General features: G+C 33.7%; 1 protein-coding gene across 1 annotated transcript; it reads right to left on the bottom strand.

Annotated features, from left to right (window-relative positions):
- Nucleotides 1-9,258: 9,258 nt before the first annotated feature.
- Nucleotides 9,259-15,621, bottom strand: LOC120067949 (putative aquaporin NIP5-1). Its single transcript, XM_039019597.2, has 4 exons — nucleotides 14,816-15,621; nucleotides 11,831-12,250; nucleotides 11,256-11,317; nucleotides 9,259-9,764 (listed from the first exon to the last, which is right to left on the bottom strand). The coding sequence occupies exons 1-4, from the start codon at nucleotides 15,032-15,034 to the stop codon at nucleotides 9,569-9,571; spliced, it is 897 nt and encodes a 298-aa protein (XP_038875525.1). The 5' UTR covers nucleotides 15,035-15,621; the 3' UTR covers nucleotides 9,259-9,568.
- Nucleotides 15,622-16,049: the final 428 nt, after the last annotated feature.

Below are 16,049 nucleotides of genomic sequence, written 5' to 3'. Positions count from 1 at the left end.
AATATATCAAATCAATTATATCACAAATAATTGAATCAATTTAGTTATATCATATATAATCAAATTCCCTCTTGTTAATTTGAACACTTCAAATTAAACCAAAAACTGATTCTCAACATTAATCCATTGAGCTACCAAGGAGACCTTATGGACCTTTAGCTAAAGCTCCAACAGTACGTGAATAACTGACTAAACTCTTTAATCACGATATCCACCATCCGTTAACTGTCGGGCACTCCACTAAAGACCGACAGCTGCACTCTTCACACTATAGATATATTTATGTGTCCATCGGATATAACCAATCAACAGTACAATGACCCTTCACAAATCGCTCATAAGTACAACTAGGCTAATTTACTATTTTTCCCCTGTTGTTACATCTAACTCCTTAAGTACCACTGATTCCTCTAATGAACAATTCATCATAGTTCTACTATAAGTAAACCCTTCCCGAGCCAAGAGAAGATGTGGTACCACATTGTTCGAGCCCCGAAATCAACCCTTAAGAGAGCAGTTTATCAACTTACCCCTGCTTCGGGAAGAAGTGAATTCTATCTTGTGTAGCTGAGTTCCCAACTCCCCAATCAGACGAATCCCCAAAGTAGTAAGTTTGAGTGGGTGATCCAGCCACTCGCACTTATACAAATCAAAGGACCGCCCTCATAGGCAGGAGTTCACAACTCACTCAGGATTAAGGTCATGTTACCTATAGTCATCCTAGTGAAATGAAATTCTCTGTCATGAACGACGTTATATAACGAGACTAAACATTTCGTGGTCCGGTCTTATACAAACTCCCTTGTATAGAGCATCCCCGCTCGCATGTCTAATACATGAATGGTCAGGATTATAACATTTGTAGTACATTACAGCACTTGTAATATCTACAGAGCGGGTCACACTCATAACGTCACCATGATAAGGTTTCCCATCTTCATCCGTATACTACTGACTAATTAGGTTATCACTTAAAGCAAAATCCACTTGTATGTCTCCATATACATGCTTAAGTTACAACGACAACCAAGGATTTTAGTTTGTTGGTTTGTGGTTAATGCAACTAAAATATCTCATATTTCATAGACTGAAGTAAATAAAATATCTCATATTATTACATCACAAATGTTTGTACATACATGTGTTTACAAACTACAGAACCCTACGAGATTTTGAGTATCAATCCCAACAATCTCCTACTTGTCCTAAACTAGTGGGGCATACAAGATAATTACAAGGCCAAAACAATAAACTAGGGCACAAAGGCTCAGTACAACGATACTCTCACTTGCCCTAGTCCAACCACGGACGGTTCTCTAGACCTATGCTCTGTAGGTGACCCTCAAACATTGTAGTCGTGAAAGCCTTCGTAAACAAATCAGGAACGGTGTGCCCCGAAGCTATCTTCGTGACAATCATGTCCCCTCGATGCATAGTCTCTCTGATGAGATGAAATTTTCACTTTATATGCTTGCCGCGCTTGTGACTCCGAGGCTTTCTGGAATTCGCCACAGCACCACTATTCTTACAATAAAGGGTGATGGGCCTAGACATGTCTAAAACAACTTCCAAATCAATCAGGAACTTCCATAGCCAAACGACATCCTTAGCAGCTTTACAAGCCGCTACATATTCGGCCTCCATAGTGGAGTCAGCGATGCACCCCTGCTTAGTGCTTTGCCATATTGCAGCTCCTCCGTTAAGAGTGAACATTGATCCTGAAGTGGATTTCCGAGAATCCTTATCAGTCTAAGAGTTCGTGTATTCAGTAAGGATCAAATCCTTAGACCCATACACAAGCATGTAGTCCCTCATTCTTCGAAGATACTTGAGGATGTTCTTGATGGCAGTCCATTGATCCTGTCTTGGATTAGACTGATATTTACTGACTATCCACATAGCGTAGCAGATGTCAGGTCTAGTACATAACATCACATACATCAAACTGCCAATGGCAGATGCATAGGGAACCTGTCTCATTTCCTCAACCTCTTGAGGTATCTTAAGACATTGCTCATTAAACAATGTAACTCCATGCCGAAAAGGCAAAAGGTCCCTTTTTGAGTTATGCATCGAGTACTTGATCAACATCTTGTCATTGTATGATGCCTGAGATAGTGCTTGCACTTTGTTCTTTCGATCCCGAAAAATCTGAATCCCAAGAACAAACTGAGCCTCTCTCATATCTTTCATTTGGAATTGGGTCGCTAGCCAGTTCTTAACTGAAGTCGGTAAACCTACACCATTCCGAATGAGTAGGATGTCGTCTACATATAGCACTAGGAAAACTACTGAATTGTTGATGATCTTCTTGTAGACACAAGGCTCATCAACGTTTTGGTCAAAGCCATAAGAATTGATCGCAGTATCAAACCTTATGTTCCAAGATCGAGATGCCTGGACCGATTCAGTTTGCAAACTTTTGCTCTTGACCTTGGGCTATAAATCCATCGGGTTGCACCATGTAAATGGTCTCCTCAAGATTACCATTTAGAAAGGTAGTCTTGACATCCATTTTCCATATCTCATAGTCATAATATGAGGCATTGGATAGGAGGATGCTGATAAACTTAAGCATGGAAACAAGTGAGAAAGTTTCCTCATAGTCAACTCCTTCCACCTAAGTATAACCCTTTGTCACAAGTCTAGCTTTGAAGGTTTGCACCTTCCCATCAACACCCTATTTCCTCTTGTAAATCCATTTACAACCTATAGATGTAACCCCATCAAGTTGATCGACAAGATCCTATATTGAGTTGAAGCACATAGACCCCATCTCGAGATCCATGGCTTTGACACATTCATCTCTGTCGACATCCTTCATTTCCTTCTTATAAGACAATGGATCCTCAACCTCGCCATCAGCTACTATAGCCAGGATTTCAATTAAACCCATATAGCAAACAGGTGGGTTTCAACCCTCCCACTACGTCGAGGTTCTCTCAACTCTTTAGGTGGATTTGACCTACTAGATAAACTGCCATCAACAACGCTTATTGATGTACTAGGCTCTTCAATAACTATTGTTGAAGTTTCAGTAGTTTCTCTGGAAAGTTCACTTAACACAATTTTACTTCTTGGACTGTGCTCCTTTATATGATCCTCCTCAAGAAAGGTAATGTTTGTCTAGACAAACACCTTGTTTTCCTTAGGATCATAAAAGTAACCCCCTCGTGTCCCTTTGGGGTAGCCTACAAATAGACACAGCCTCGAACATGGTTTCAGTTTCTTAGGATTAACCTCAAGCACATGTGCAGGAAAACTCCAGATGCGGAAGTGATGCAAACTAGCTTTACGCCCATTCCACAACTCCAAAGGTGTTTTGACAACACTCTTGGAAGGAAGACAATTGAGGATATAAGCTGCAGTCTCTACTGCAAAACCCCAAAACGAGTCCGGTAAGAAAGTGTAACTCATTATCAACCGAACCATGTCCAACAGGGTTATGTTTCTCCTCTCTGATACACCATTCTACTGAGGTGTACTAGGTGCTAAGAGTTGGGAAACAATTCCATGTTCTATCAAATAGTTCTAGAACTCAGAATCCAAGAACTCTCTACCCCGATCAGATCGAAGTGTCTTAATCCGTTTATCAAATACGTTTTCAACTTCAGCCTTGAACTCTTTGAACTTTTTAAAGGATTCTGACTTATGTTACATCAAATCAACATACCCATAACTCGAATAATCATCAGTAAAAGTGATGAAATACTTATAGTCTCCCTTAGCTCCCACATTCTTCGAACCACAAAGGTCTGAATGCACTAGCTCTAAAGGCTCTTTGGCTCGATAACCTTTTCCAGTAAAAGGTCTTTTAGTCATCTTGCCTTCAAGGCATGACTCACACATAGGTAAAGAATTTTCCTCTAACTCGTTTAGAAGTCCATTCTCCACCAACCTCTCAATCCTATTGAGATTGATGTACCCTAATCGAAGGTGCCAAATTTGGGCATTTTCTTTAGGAGAAACTTTAAGTTGTTTGTTTTGAGTTACGACAGTTTTAAACATCTCTATGTTATGGAGGAAATTTGTTGCTAACAGCCTTAGCACATACAAATGATTTTCCAATAAAACTGAACATATCTCAACACCATCTTTTAGAGTAAACACTTTATTAACTGAAAAATTTAGAGTGTGTTTACATTCAAACAAGGACTTTACAAAAATTAAGTTCCTCTTTAACTCGAGAACAACATACACATCATTCAAAATGATAAATCTATTATGTAAAATCAACCGGAGGCCTCCCACTACCACAGTTGAGACGACGTGCCTGGTGCCTACTCGCATCGTCATCTCACCAGCCTCAAGCTACCGCCAGGATCTAATCCTCTGAAAAGAAGAGCAAACATGATTCGTGGCTCCATAATTTATAATCCAGGCAGAATCACCATTCTCCACTAAACAAGTCTCCAAAACCAGTAAATCATATTTACCTTGTTTGGTCTTGGTCTTGGCCTTCTTCTTCTCCTGCAACTAGCGTGGGCAGTTGCACTTCCAGTGCCCGTTCTGGTTGCAAGGGAAACATTTTCATTTTTCAACCAGCGCTAGTCGCCTAACTCGCTGAGCGGCAGGTTATGGGTTAGTCGGTGCATTCCCCTTCCCTTTACTACCTTTCTTCTTCTTCCACTTATTAGTGCCAGAAGAAAAAGGTGCATATTTAGTTCTTGAGGCCGAACCTCGGAGGAACTTTTTAGATGATGAAGCAACATTGGTCTCACCAACTATATTCTCCTTGCTTTTCAGAAAGGATTGGAATGTTTGCAACTCATTGAGGAGAGTTGTAAGGATATAATCAACCCTGTTCAGAACAACATTGCTTACGAAGTGTAGGAAGCTTTCTGGCAACGTCTCCAGAATAATGCTAACCTGGCTGCCCTCGTCGATGCGAGCCCCGTTCATCTCTACCACATTAAAGTGGACCATCATGTTCAAAACATGTTCTCGAACAGATGTACCCTCCTTCATTTTGGAGTTGAAGATGCATTTTAGAGCGTCATGCTTGAACTGCTCGAACGGTTGTCCGAACATTACCTTTAGGGACTCCATGATCTCATGTGCAGTGACCATGGGATCATGCTTCTTGGCCAAGACGTCGTTGAGGCTGGCCAAGATGTACGCTCGAACCTTCTCGTTCGCCCGTGTCCATCGTTGATACACGTTTCGAATGTTTCGAGCAGCAGTAGAAGGTGCGAAGTCATCGATGATAAGTATTGTGTTTATCGAGTTCTTCCAACTAGCATAATTATCGCCAGTTAGTTTGTTGACAGCTAAAAGAGCTAAAGTTGCGATTACCATAATTTAAAAGTTGTTGAAAATAAGAACAAACTTAATAAGTCTACTTGCATTACCACTTTTAACACCCATTTTAGGTTTTAGCAAAATAGTTCTATTATACCCTAAGTGAAATGACATCTATTTTGCAATGATGTCCCAGCGAGGCAGGACAAAAGTCACCGTAGGGGTGATCAAGTGCCCCTTCACTAGGATGAGACATTTTCAACCATTAGACCGAAACAACTCTTGTAACTGACTCTAACAGTCACCATTTTTCAGTCCAAAATTCGTTAACAACATTAACAATTTCGCGTAAGTGAAAACCCTCATTTTAGGCCTTAAAGTCCCACCCTAATGCGCCCACCGAAGGGAAAAAGCATATTAGGACAAGAGACTGAAGCAACTTATCCTTTTCAAAAGATCAGATACAGAGTTGTACAAATACTGCCATCCTTCAGGGAGACACTCCGAGAGTTTCCATGAGCAGCGGAATGATTGTTCCAAATTCCATTTGTATTTGAGCATACACAATTATAATCAAGAAATGAAAACTAACCAGTCATGCACAACACGAAATTACAGCATGCTTTCAGTAAGATCAAGGGAAAGATTATCATAACTTTGAAGACTCATCTTCAAACTCCCTCGATTACAAACACTCGATCAATCTCTAAGATTACAACACACAAACGCTCGAACACCACGACCGCAACACAGCACGATCACAGCGACCATGAACACGATGATCTTCAAGATCACAAACACAACGACGACCTCCAAAAACCTCGACTGAATCGAGTTGAGTACAACACCATCATAATGGCTACCTTGGTATTCTTGGTGTGCGAATCCAAAATTGTGGGCTTTGTGTGGACTTGGTTAGAGGAAGAGACCGGAAGAAGAACAATTGTGTAAACAATTTGAGCAAGTAGGAGACAAAGTCTATCATGTAGACGATGCCCAATCGTTTAGAAAAAGCTTCGCGATCATTTAGCTAATGTCCAGCTGAGTTAACTATCGTGTAGTGTCACTCCACAATCGTTTAGTCTCTCTTCAGCTATCGTTTAGTGAATCTCATTGACTTGACAACGATTCCGTGAGTTTTCTTTCCCATAATGGAAAATCTAAAAAATCAACTAAATTTTGGAAAACATTTTTCCTTTTATCTCACGGTTACCATAAAACTACCAATAACCTCCCACTCAATTGGTTATAAGAGAAAAAGATATAATGATTCAATAATTAATATTATTACAAATATATATGATAACCAACTTACCATACTATATTTATAACCTATAGTTTTAATGTTTCATCTCATGAAACATTAAACCATAGCTCTTTTTCTATTTCACGGTATTTAATGTAAATCTCATTTACATTAATCCTCCACTTGATGTATCTTATACATTACACCAATCATATCATATATAATCGAATTACCTCTTTTTAATTTGAACGTTTCAAATCAACACCAAGAACTGATTCTGAATATAAGTTTTATTTTGTATATGTTTGAAATGATTTGCTTGAATTTGACAAGAGATGTTTTTTTGTTTATTATGAAATCTTTTATTGATTGGATATGATTTTTAATGTGATTTAAAAGTGTGGTAATCATGCTTATAAGATTTGGTTTTTAAATCACTAAACTTGTACCCATGGTAATTATCCACTGCACTTACATGAATGTATTTTCATAGTGTAGTCATGATATACGTGAGGTCTTTGGGACCCACGTCGACAAATGCATAGGCTTCAGAGATAATTTGATTGGAAAATTAAATAATTATTTAATTTAGTTTAATTTAATTAATTTAATTGAATTAAAACTATAGATAAAGTGTGAGAGAGATGTTCCACTTAATATGATTTAAATGAAATAATTAATTACGTTAGATTTAACTAATGATTAATTAATTAATAATTAATTTAATTAATTAGATGACTCCCACATAGGTAGTTATCTAAAAACATGGGTGGTTCCATATTTCTCTCATTCTCTATCTCGGTTGATCAAAAAAATTGGTTTTTATCACAAACAAAAAAGAGAAAAGTCCTGTACAGAACAGGCCTTTTTATTTCTCTAAAAGAAAATCCCCCTTCTTCCTTTCTTTTTCCCAATTCAAATGGTTTCCAAAAACCAAAAATTACCAAAGGTTTCTAGAGGATAGGAATGTTGCTCTTTTGGTGGTGTTCTAAAATCTCAATTGGAGAATTGGATTCTCTCTTAGTTCTACAAAGTGTATGGGTATTTAAAAAATCCCAAATTAATAATGAGTTTTGGTTCTGTGTCTTCCGTTGCGATGGGACTTTCATCCCTTCAGTGTCTTGATATTCAAACTCGATGGAATTTTACGTACTTGATGCTTGATGCAATTGCAAAATTTGAAAAGTCATTTGAGAGGTTAGAAGACTACGACATAGTCTACATGAATGAAGAGGAAAAACTAACCGCCAAAGATTGGAAATTGCTAGAATATTTATCAAATTATTGTCTGTATTCTATGAAACAACTATTAGGCTTTCAGAGTCTCTTGATGTTACTTCCAATAAAATCTTTCATGAGAATTGCATAAGAAAAAGTGCAACTAGTCCTATTGCTCTGCTTTTGCATAAAATGACAATGAAAATGCAAGAGAAATTTGATAAGTATTAGGAAAAAAGAGATAAAACAAATTCATTGTATGTTTCCTTTGGACCTCATTACAAGATGACATTTCTTTTGTATTGTCTAACCAGTTATTTGATGTTGATGTGGCAAAAGTTACAGGAAATAAGGTAGAGGGTGTTTTGGGAGCATTGTTCAATGAATATAGTTTGTCTCTCTCACTTGCTAATAAGGATGAATCATCTCACAAGTCAAAGAACCCTCCAAGTATGAGTCAATCTTCTTGTACCACTAAAAGTGCTTCATGTACTACTATTAGTACAACTATAAGTGCTTCAAAGGTTTTCCGTTTTGATTTTGAAGATATGGAGGAAGATGATTCACACAGTGTGGATAAAGAAGTTGATATTTACATATTGGAGTCTCATATTAAATGTAAGGAAAACTTTAATATCTTAAATTGGTGGAAGGGGAATTTTTGTAGATATAAAGTTCTCAGCAAAATTGCATGAGATCTTTTAGCAGTTCTGATATCCACAGTTGTCTATGAGTCCCTATTCAATACTAGTGGGAGTAATCGATCATTTTCATTCCTCGTTAACTCCAACCACAATTGAGGAACTTGTATGTGCACAAAATTGGTTACGTTTAGACGAAATTAGCATTGATTTACAACAATACTTGGAGGATATTGTACTTGTTGAGGAAGTTTCGTATCATTAAAACATATTTATATATTTTTTAACATATTTATATATATATATATATTTATTATCTTACCAAAAGTTTATCATTTTTTCTTATACTTCATAATAGGTTTAGAGGAAGCGGCAAAGGGAAAGAACAAGGAGAAGGAGGATGATGTGACAAAGAATGGTGAAGAAGGAGAAGGAGAAGGATATGAAAGGCAAATGAACAAAATTTGGAATAATGATTGACAAACGAACAAATATGTAGGGTATTATTTAGTGCTTGACTTGCTATTTTCTTTTATGTAACTTAAACTTTGAAGGTGTCGTTGTTTAACTTATTTGGAATTTCTATGTTGTGTTCTTCATAGAACTTTTTATTGTGGTCAATTGGAATTTTTTATATTGTGTATTTTGTAGAACTTTTTATTATGGTCATTTGGAATTTTTATGTTGTGTATTATGTAGAACTTTTTTACTGTGAATCGATATTTAAATTATGTTTAGAAAAAATTGTAAAAAAAACAAGAGAAAAAAATGTGGCATAGGCAACAGAAAGTGGAAGAAAGAATGAAGATAAAAGGATAGGGGAAAAAATTGATTCAGTTCGATATCGAATCGAACCGAACCAAACCATTTTCATCCCAATCATTACTAAACAAGGGCATACATTATAATATATATATCACAAGGGCATACATTATAATATATATATCACAAAGACAAGATGTCAATTACATATTGATCACAAGCAAAGAGAAAGCACAGAAGTGTGTGTTTTCGACAAAAGAAACCCTAAAAAGAACTCAATTCAAAGTTGGCAAGAAGAAGCAATGACGCATATAAACAGACACAAACGTAGCAATCAAGACGATATGGTCTTCCAGTCTCATCAATCCCCAATCGCCTTTTTCTTATCTTTATTTTTTCTACTGACACACACACATTTTATGTCATAGACTCATACTTAGCCAATGCCCACCGCCTGATTTCAACGCCGGAAGCTCCTTACCTGCGACGGCGCTTCTACTTCGTCTTCTCTCAGCTTCACAGCGGTGTAAGTTCCAGCGCCGACTATTGCCCCTAGCGTCGGCGCCACCAGATACACCCATAATGCTCTATAATTTCCGGCAGCCACGGCGGGGCCCAAAGTTCGAACAGGGTTCATCGAACCACCGCTTGAGGGCCTGACATTTTGCCACAAAAGTCTCCGTTATTATAGAGGTAAGAAGGAATCTTTTTTCTTTTGGTTTAAAGTCAAAGGTTTGGGAGCACTTTATATTTTAGGGGGTTAAATTGTAAATTTGACCCTAAAAATTTATGATTTATAATTAGAGTTAAATTTTTATAATTTGATAAAATTCTCATAAATAATTCATACAAGAGAACTACGTATGAAGTATTTATCAAATTATAAAGACCATTTGTGAAGTTTTACAAAATAATAAGGATTAAATTATAACTTTTTTAAAATTATAAGAACTAAATTCTAACTTCCTCTAAATTATAAGAAGAAATTAGTAATTAAACCTAATTTAGCTGATAAATATTTTTTTTAAAATTAAGTTATAAACACTACTTTGACCTATAAAATTTTCTATAATACACATTTTCTACTCTATTTTGAAAAATCAAGTCAAATGTTAAAATATATTTTTTTAAAAAATTATGCTCTGTTTTGTGACCATTTCGTTTTTTATTTTTGGTTTTTGAAAATTAAGCCTTTTTTTTTTTCATTTTCTTATTGCAATTTGTATCAATCTTAAGTAGGAGAATTGTATTCTTAGCCAAATTTCAAAAACAAAAAAAAAAATTTAAAAACCTATTTTTTTAGTTTTCAAATTTTGACTTGGCTTTTAAAAATATAGGTAAAAAGTAAATATCGAAGCAAGAGATTTAGATGTGGAAGAGGTACTTAGGGGCATAATTGTCAAAACTAAAAACTCAATGCGAAATTTAAAAAATGGTGCTTATTTTGAATTCACCATTATTCATTAGATCACAATTACTTTTTATTGAATAAAAAAAAAATGAGGTTTCTTAGTTTTTTAATGCAGAATTCTCCACAATTTTTATCCCTTATTTTAAAGGTATTTTGTTATACTAGTTCGAAGTTAAAAGGTATTTTTTTAAATATATTTGAAAGTTCAATAACCATGAAATAAAACTTTCCAAACGTCGTAACAACAAAAGTTTTATTTGAAAATAATGTAAAGAAAACGACAAAGTGGGACTAAGAACACGATTTGTCGTCATTACAAGTATCTCGTTGAAATTGAGATTCCTCTTTAATTTCATTTGTTTTGTTTATTAAATTATTGGGAAAATGGAGCATTATGGAGTTGGGGGAAGTGGGGAAGATGTCAACTTTTGACACCAAATTAGTGTTTGTTGTACGTTTGGTTGAGAAAAATGAAAGAAAATATTCCATTTGCCATGTTTAAACTAATTTCAAAATCTATTTTTAATCCTTTGATAGATATCAATTTTGAAAGTCTAAACCACACGTTGAATTTTGACGGATTAAAGTAATATGAGATTATTTTATACATGACAAAAGTTATCTTAATCATTTCAAAATCTTTTTCAAACACATTTTTAGTGTTTAACTATAATGTATTACTTGCATGTATTTTTTTAAAGAGTACAGAAGAAATAAGGTTGGATGAAATACTGACCCAGCAACAAGAATATTAAGCATCACTGTAGCTCCGACTGCAATTCCAGCCAACTCTCCAACCTAAAAAAAAAAACAGAGAGAGAGAAAATTTGTTAAGAATATAAATTAATGGTTGAATATATACACCTCAATGTTTTAGATGTGTATTAGTACGATATCAAAGCAAAAAATGTTAAGAGTTTGAATAAATGATGGAAGATATCATAAACCATCAACTTAAATTTTGCATTGAAGTATGAGCTTCTATGATCAAAGTTCTAAATATTATCATTCTCAATTCACTGATTGATAAAAAAAACTAAGTTAATGGGACTTGTAGGCTAAAATATATATGAAGAAGACCTAACGAATAGAAATAACATTGTAGAGGTTTATATACAACACCTCTCCTGTTTTGATATCATCTAAAATTGTTAATTGACCGATTGTGAAGGAAAATTTAATACCATATTATCTAACAGTAAGTATTTTCACCTCTCTAATATTGATGGTTACTTATTAACTTTTGTCCTAATTTTATATGGCCACACATAAATAATATGGACATAAGCTTGTTATAGAAAAACTACTTACCGCACGAGTGTCAGTGGCGACTGCGGTGACGACAAACAAGAGATTGAAAGTGATGATAAATTCAAGAGCGAAGGCCTGGCCAGTGCTGACGGAGGGGACAGTGACGCCACCGGACATGAAAGGGTGAAAAACACCTTTGAGAGCGAAGGAGGCGCAAATGGAGGCGGAGACCTGGGCAGCGATGTAGGCGGGGACTTGCACCCAAGGGAAGTGGCGGAGGGCCGCAAAGGCAATGGTCAGCGACGGGTTCAGATGGGCTCCAGAAATGTGTCCCGTCGACAGAATTACGATCATCACCGCCAGCCCGGCACACGCAGCGTTTCCGATCAGAGTCTCGACGCCGTTGTATTTTTGGTTGACAATGGGCCCTGCCGTCGCAGCAAATATCAAGATGAATGTTCCCACAAATTCTGCTCCTAGCTAGAGATTAGTGAAACAAATGGTCAGCTTGAAGATATTTTTGCTCAATAATTCCTTTGGAGTATTTTGTCTCTACACTTTTAAATATTTCTGAGAAAATTATAAAATAAAAAATTCAAAAAATAAATTTAAATTAGTAAATAAATATTTTATTATTTAAAAATAAATAAATATGTCTATTATTTATAATATTAGTGGATTTTTAGGCTTAGTTTTTTGTCTTTCGTGGAATTTTATAAATTACAATGAAAATATCGATTTATCCCTCATATCAAACTTATGAAAGGTAGAAATATCGATAGGAATATTGACATGTCGATGAAAATTTTAAACTATGATTATATGAAGAATTCAAATTATAGACCTCTGATTATTAATATTTATGTTGAATTGTTTTCGTTTGGACTAATGTCATTTTTTTTTTCGACTTTAAAAAAAATTGAATTGTTTTATACCGACAAAAATCGCCATCCACAAAATAATTTTGAATATCTTGAACAATCATTGTTTAGGTGTCTTGGACGCCTCCCCCGACAAAAAAAAATGAAGTTTATATTTGGTTAAAATTCAATTTTTTTTAAGTGATGACTAAAGTAAAGAAATTATAAAAAAAATAAAAATCAAGCACAATTTTAGGAAGAAAAAACTAAAAATAAAATTATTAGCAAGTGAAAGGTTTAAACTTTGTGAGTTTAAAATTTTAATTCCAAGCACCTTGGATGAAAAGAAAAATAGCTAATTGAGTAACATTGTAAAAGAAATATTTTACAACCTACTTTATATGTTTATTTTATTATAATTTTTTAAAAAAGATAAATTAAAAAATAGTATGGGAGAGGATTTGAACTTCTCACCCTATAAGAAAATTAGATGCCTGAATTAAAAATTATCATATGACTAAATTTATAAATTAAAAATAGTTTAAATCCTATTGTGGTCCTGGACTTTAAATTTTATTTTATTTTGGTCCCTTAACTTTAAAAAATGACTATTTTAGTCCCTTAAAAAATGTTTATTTTGGTCCCTTCTATAGATTTTGTTAACTTTTTTTATGAAATTGCATCTAGTATGTGTTAAAATAAAATAAAGGTGAAGTAAAATATTAACAACCAACACGCCAAAATATTTAACAACCAAAATCTTAATACAAAATGACTTTTGAGTTATCTGCTTTATCACCTAATTCAATTTTAAAATCTAGATTTTTTAACTTGACTAACTTATTTGACAGTCTAATTATTTAAAAATACAAGTCATCTCATTATTTTAATTAAGGATTAATAGAAATTTAATAAAAGAGATAAAAGTAAGTACTTTTTTAAAAGTTTATGAACTAAAATAGACGTTTTTTAAAGTTTAGAGACTAAAATAAAATAAACTCCAAAATTTTCAATAAGATTTAAACCATTAAAAATTAAGCAAAAGGACAATGAAGGGTCATTTTAGGCACATAAATTTTTTGATCAATTATTGACAAGTGAACTATAAAAAATTATTTAAATATAAATAATTTAATTTAGTAAATACATGAAGATAGTTCTTCCGTTATGGCTTAATAATTGTATGGAAGGCAACAATCCAATCCGAGTCAGAGATGTCAGAATATTTGGAAAAAAAAAATAGTATATATATATATATAATTTGCAAAAGCAAAAATAAAACAAAAGGATACCATATTAAAAGATTAAAAATCCTCTTACGCTCCTTTTCTTTTCTAAATATATATTCACTGTTATTTTATTTTTTAAAAAATGATAATTTTAATATCTATGGGTAAAATTCCAACACAAATCCTATAGAGATACACAACCAAAACTAATTAATTATCCCCTCCAAAAAAACACATTAATTACTATGATGAAACTTTGACCCAATAATAAGCTCAAAGTTGTCATTTGGTTGGCTCAAAAGTAAAAAATGGAGAGTTTTACCTTCTATGTTATTGAAGTTAAAAAAGAAAAATTACTATTTAAAATACACTAATAGACAAAATTAAAATTTGACCTATAAGTTTACAATAATTTATAAATTGAACTTATAAATGGTAAAAATTGAAATTTCTAACTTATATAATTTTTACAATTTAAAATATGTTAATATGTGGTATTATTATATTTTAGGATAAAATTAAAATTGAACTTTTAAATTTACAATAATTTATAAATTGAACCTATAAATAGTGAAAATTGAAACTTCCAACTTATATGAGTTTTACAACTTATATATAATTATATGAGTTTGAAGATTTAATTTTAACACTTATAATTTTGAGGGCTCAATTTTTAAAATTGAAAGTTTAAGGGTATAATTAAAACTACTACTATACTTTATGAGTGATTTGTTATATTTTATTGATTCTTTTAATACAACCTCTAGAGTATTGAGAATTTAAACTTTTAAATTTTTAAAAAATACATCAACAATTTTCGAACAAAACGCTGTTGTTAGAATAATTTATAATATTACTGGAAAAAATGGGGAAAAAAGAAATATTTAAAATAGAGAAATATCATAATTAAATCCATATATAAGCAATAGAAAATTAAAATTTAAAAAAAATGGTACCTTGCGGGTGAGAGAGACATCGGGAGCAGGGAAGTCAGTGAAGCACGTGTGAGGTTGGCCCCACGTGGGAGCATTCACGGGCAAGCACTTACACCGCGGCATTGACTTCCGATCGTACGATAGAGAATCCACTCGGAGCCCGGAAAACAGCGGCCCTCCCGGCGTCCCTGGGGTCGCCGGCGCCGACGCCACCGGTGTTCCACTTTCCGATTCCGGCATTTTTTTTTCTTTTTTTTTTTTTTCAATAAACAAACTTCTGGGTATTAAAAAAAATCAATTTTTTTTTGGTTTTTTGGGTGTTTGAATGATGGGAATTTTAAAAAACAAAGTTACATGATTTGGGGTTTTTTATAAAAGTTGTTCTAAGGCAGAATTGGAAGCTTAGCCAGGATAATAAACACTAGATTTTTACTTTGGGATACAAAAGAAATTCATCTAATTTTTTTTTTTAAAAAAAAAAGTTTTTTTTTGGGATTTTTTTGAAGGGGGTGATTGAGAAAGGGGTCTAAAATTACATGATTTGGAAGCTTTTATAAATGTGAAGTTAAGGAAGGTTTGTTGAAGAGAAGGAAGCCAGGCCTAATTTAGTTTAGAAGCTTAAAAAAATGGGTTGAATGAGAAAATCCAGAGTGAAAAAATGGAATTATGGAATTAAGATTAATGGAGAAAAGAAAAAGATAGAGAGAAAATGGGAATGAAAGAGGAAGGTGTAAATGGTGTAAGAATGGAGAGAAGGGGGAAGAAGGAAGAGGCAAATTTATACAGAGGAATAAAGGCCCATGAAAATATAATTTTGTTTAATTATTAATTTAATTTAATATTTTGGGGAAAATGTAATGAAAAACTAGTTGATATTATTAATGAAGAAAAGTCAATGGGTATGGAATTGCCTTGAGATAATGCTAGAGTCACACCTGCTTTTGGGTTTCTTTTCCTCACAGTCATTCATTTCTTCCTTCCTCCTAAACCTTTTTTTTAAGGGAAAAAAATCACCTCGTTATGTGAGAAAATATTTAAATATTATTGTGTATATAATATATAAACATGATCACTTCTTATGCAATTCAAGTATTTGATTTGTGCAAAAGTGAGCTATTGCAATTGTGCAATTCAAGTATATTTTCTATTGGTATATTTTTTTAATTTACTTTTGGGTCAATTCAGGTCTATGTAGATGGTACATATTTTAACATGATGCTAATTTAAAGATCAAGAAAATAATTTACTTAGCAAG

Source organism: Benincasa hispida, chromosome 12, assembly GCF_027475165.1.
Source record: "Benincasa hispida cultivar pf3 chromosome 12, pf3_genome.v1.1, whole genome shotgun sequence".
Classification (NCBI taxonomy): Eukaryota; Viridiplantae; Streptophyta; class Magnoliopsida; order Cucurbitales; family Cucurbitaceae; genus Benincasa; species Benincasa hispida.
The sequence above is the reverse complement of the archived record's forward strand: the minus strand, read 5'-3'. Positions and strand labels throughout refer to the sequence as shown.

Bases quoted from the DNA above. Each gene is read 5' to 3' on its own strand.
- LOC120067949 (XM_039019597.2), bottom strand. From the start codon at position 15,034: ATGCCGGAATCGGAAAGTGGAACACCGGTGGCGTCGGCGCCGGCGACC. The intron at 11,318-11,830 runs GTAAGTAGTTTT...TTTTTTTTTTAG, and splicing joins TCGCCACTGACACTCGTGCG to GTTGGAGAGTTGGCTGGAAT. The intron at 9,765-11,255 runs GTCAGTATTTCA...GCAAAATGTCAG, and splicing joins CTTAATATTCTTGTTGCTGG to GCCCTCAAGCGGTGGTTCGA.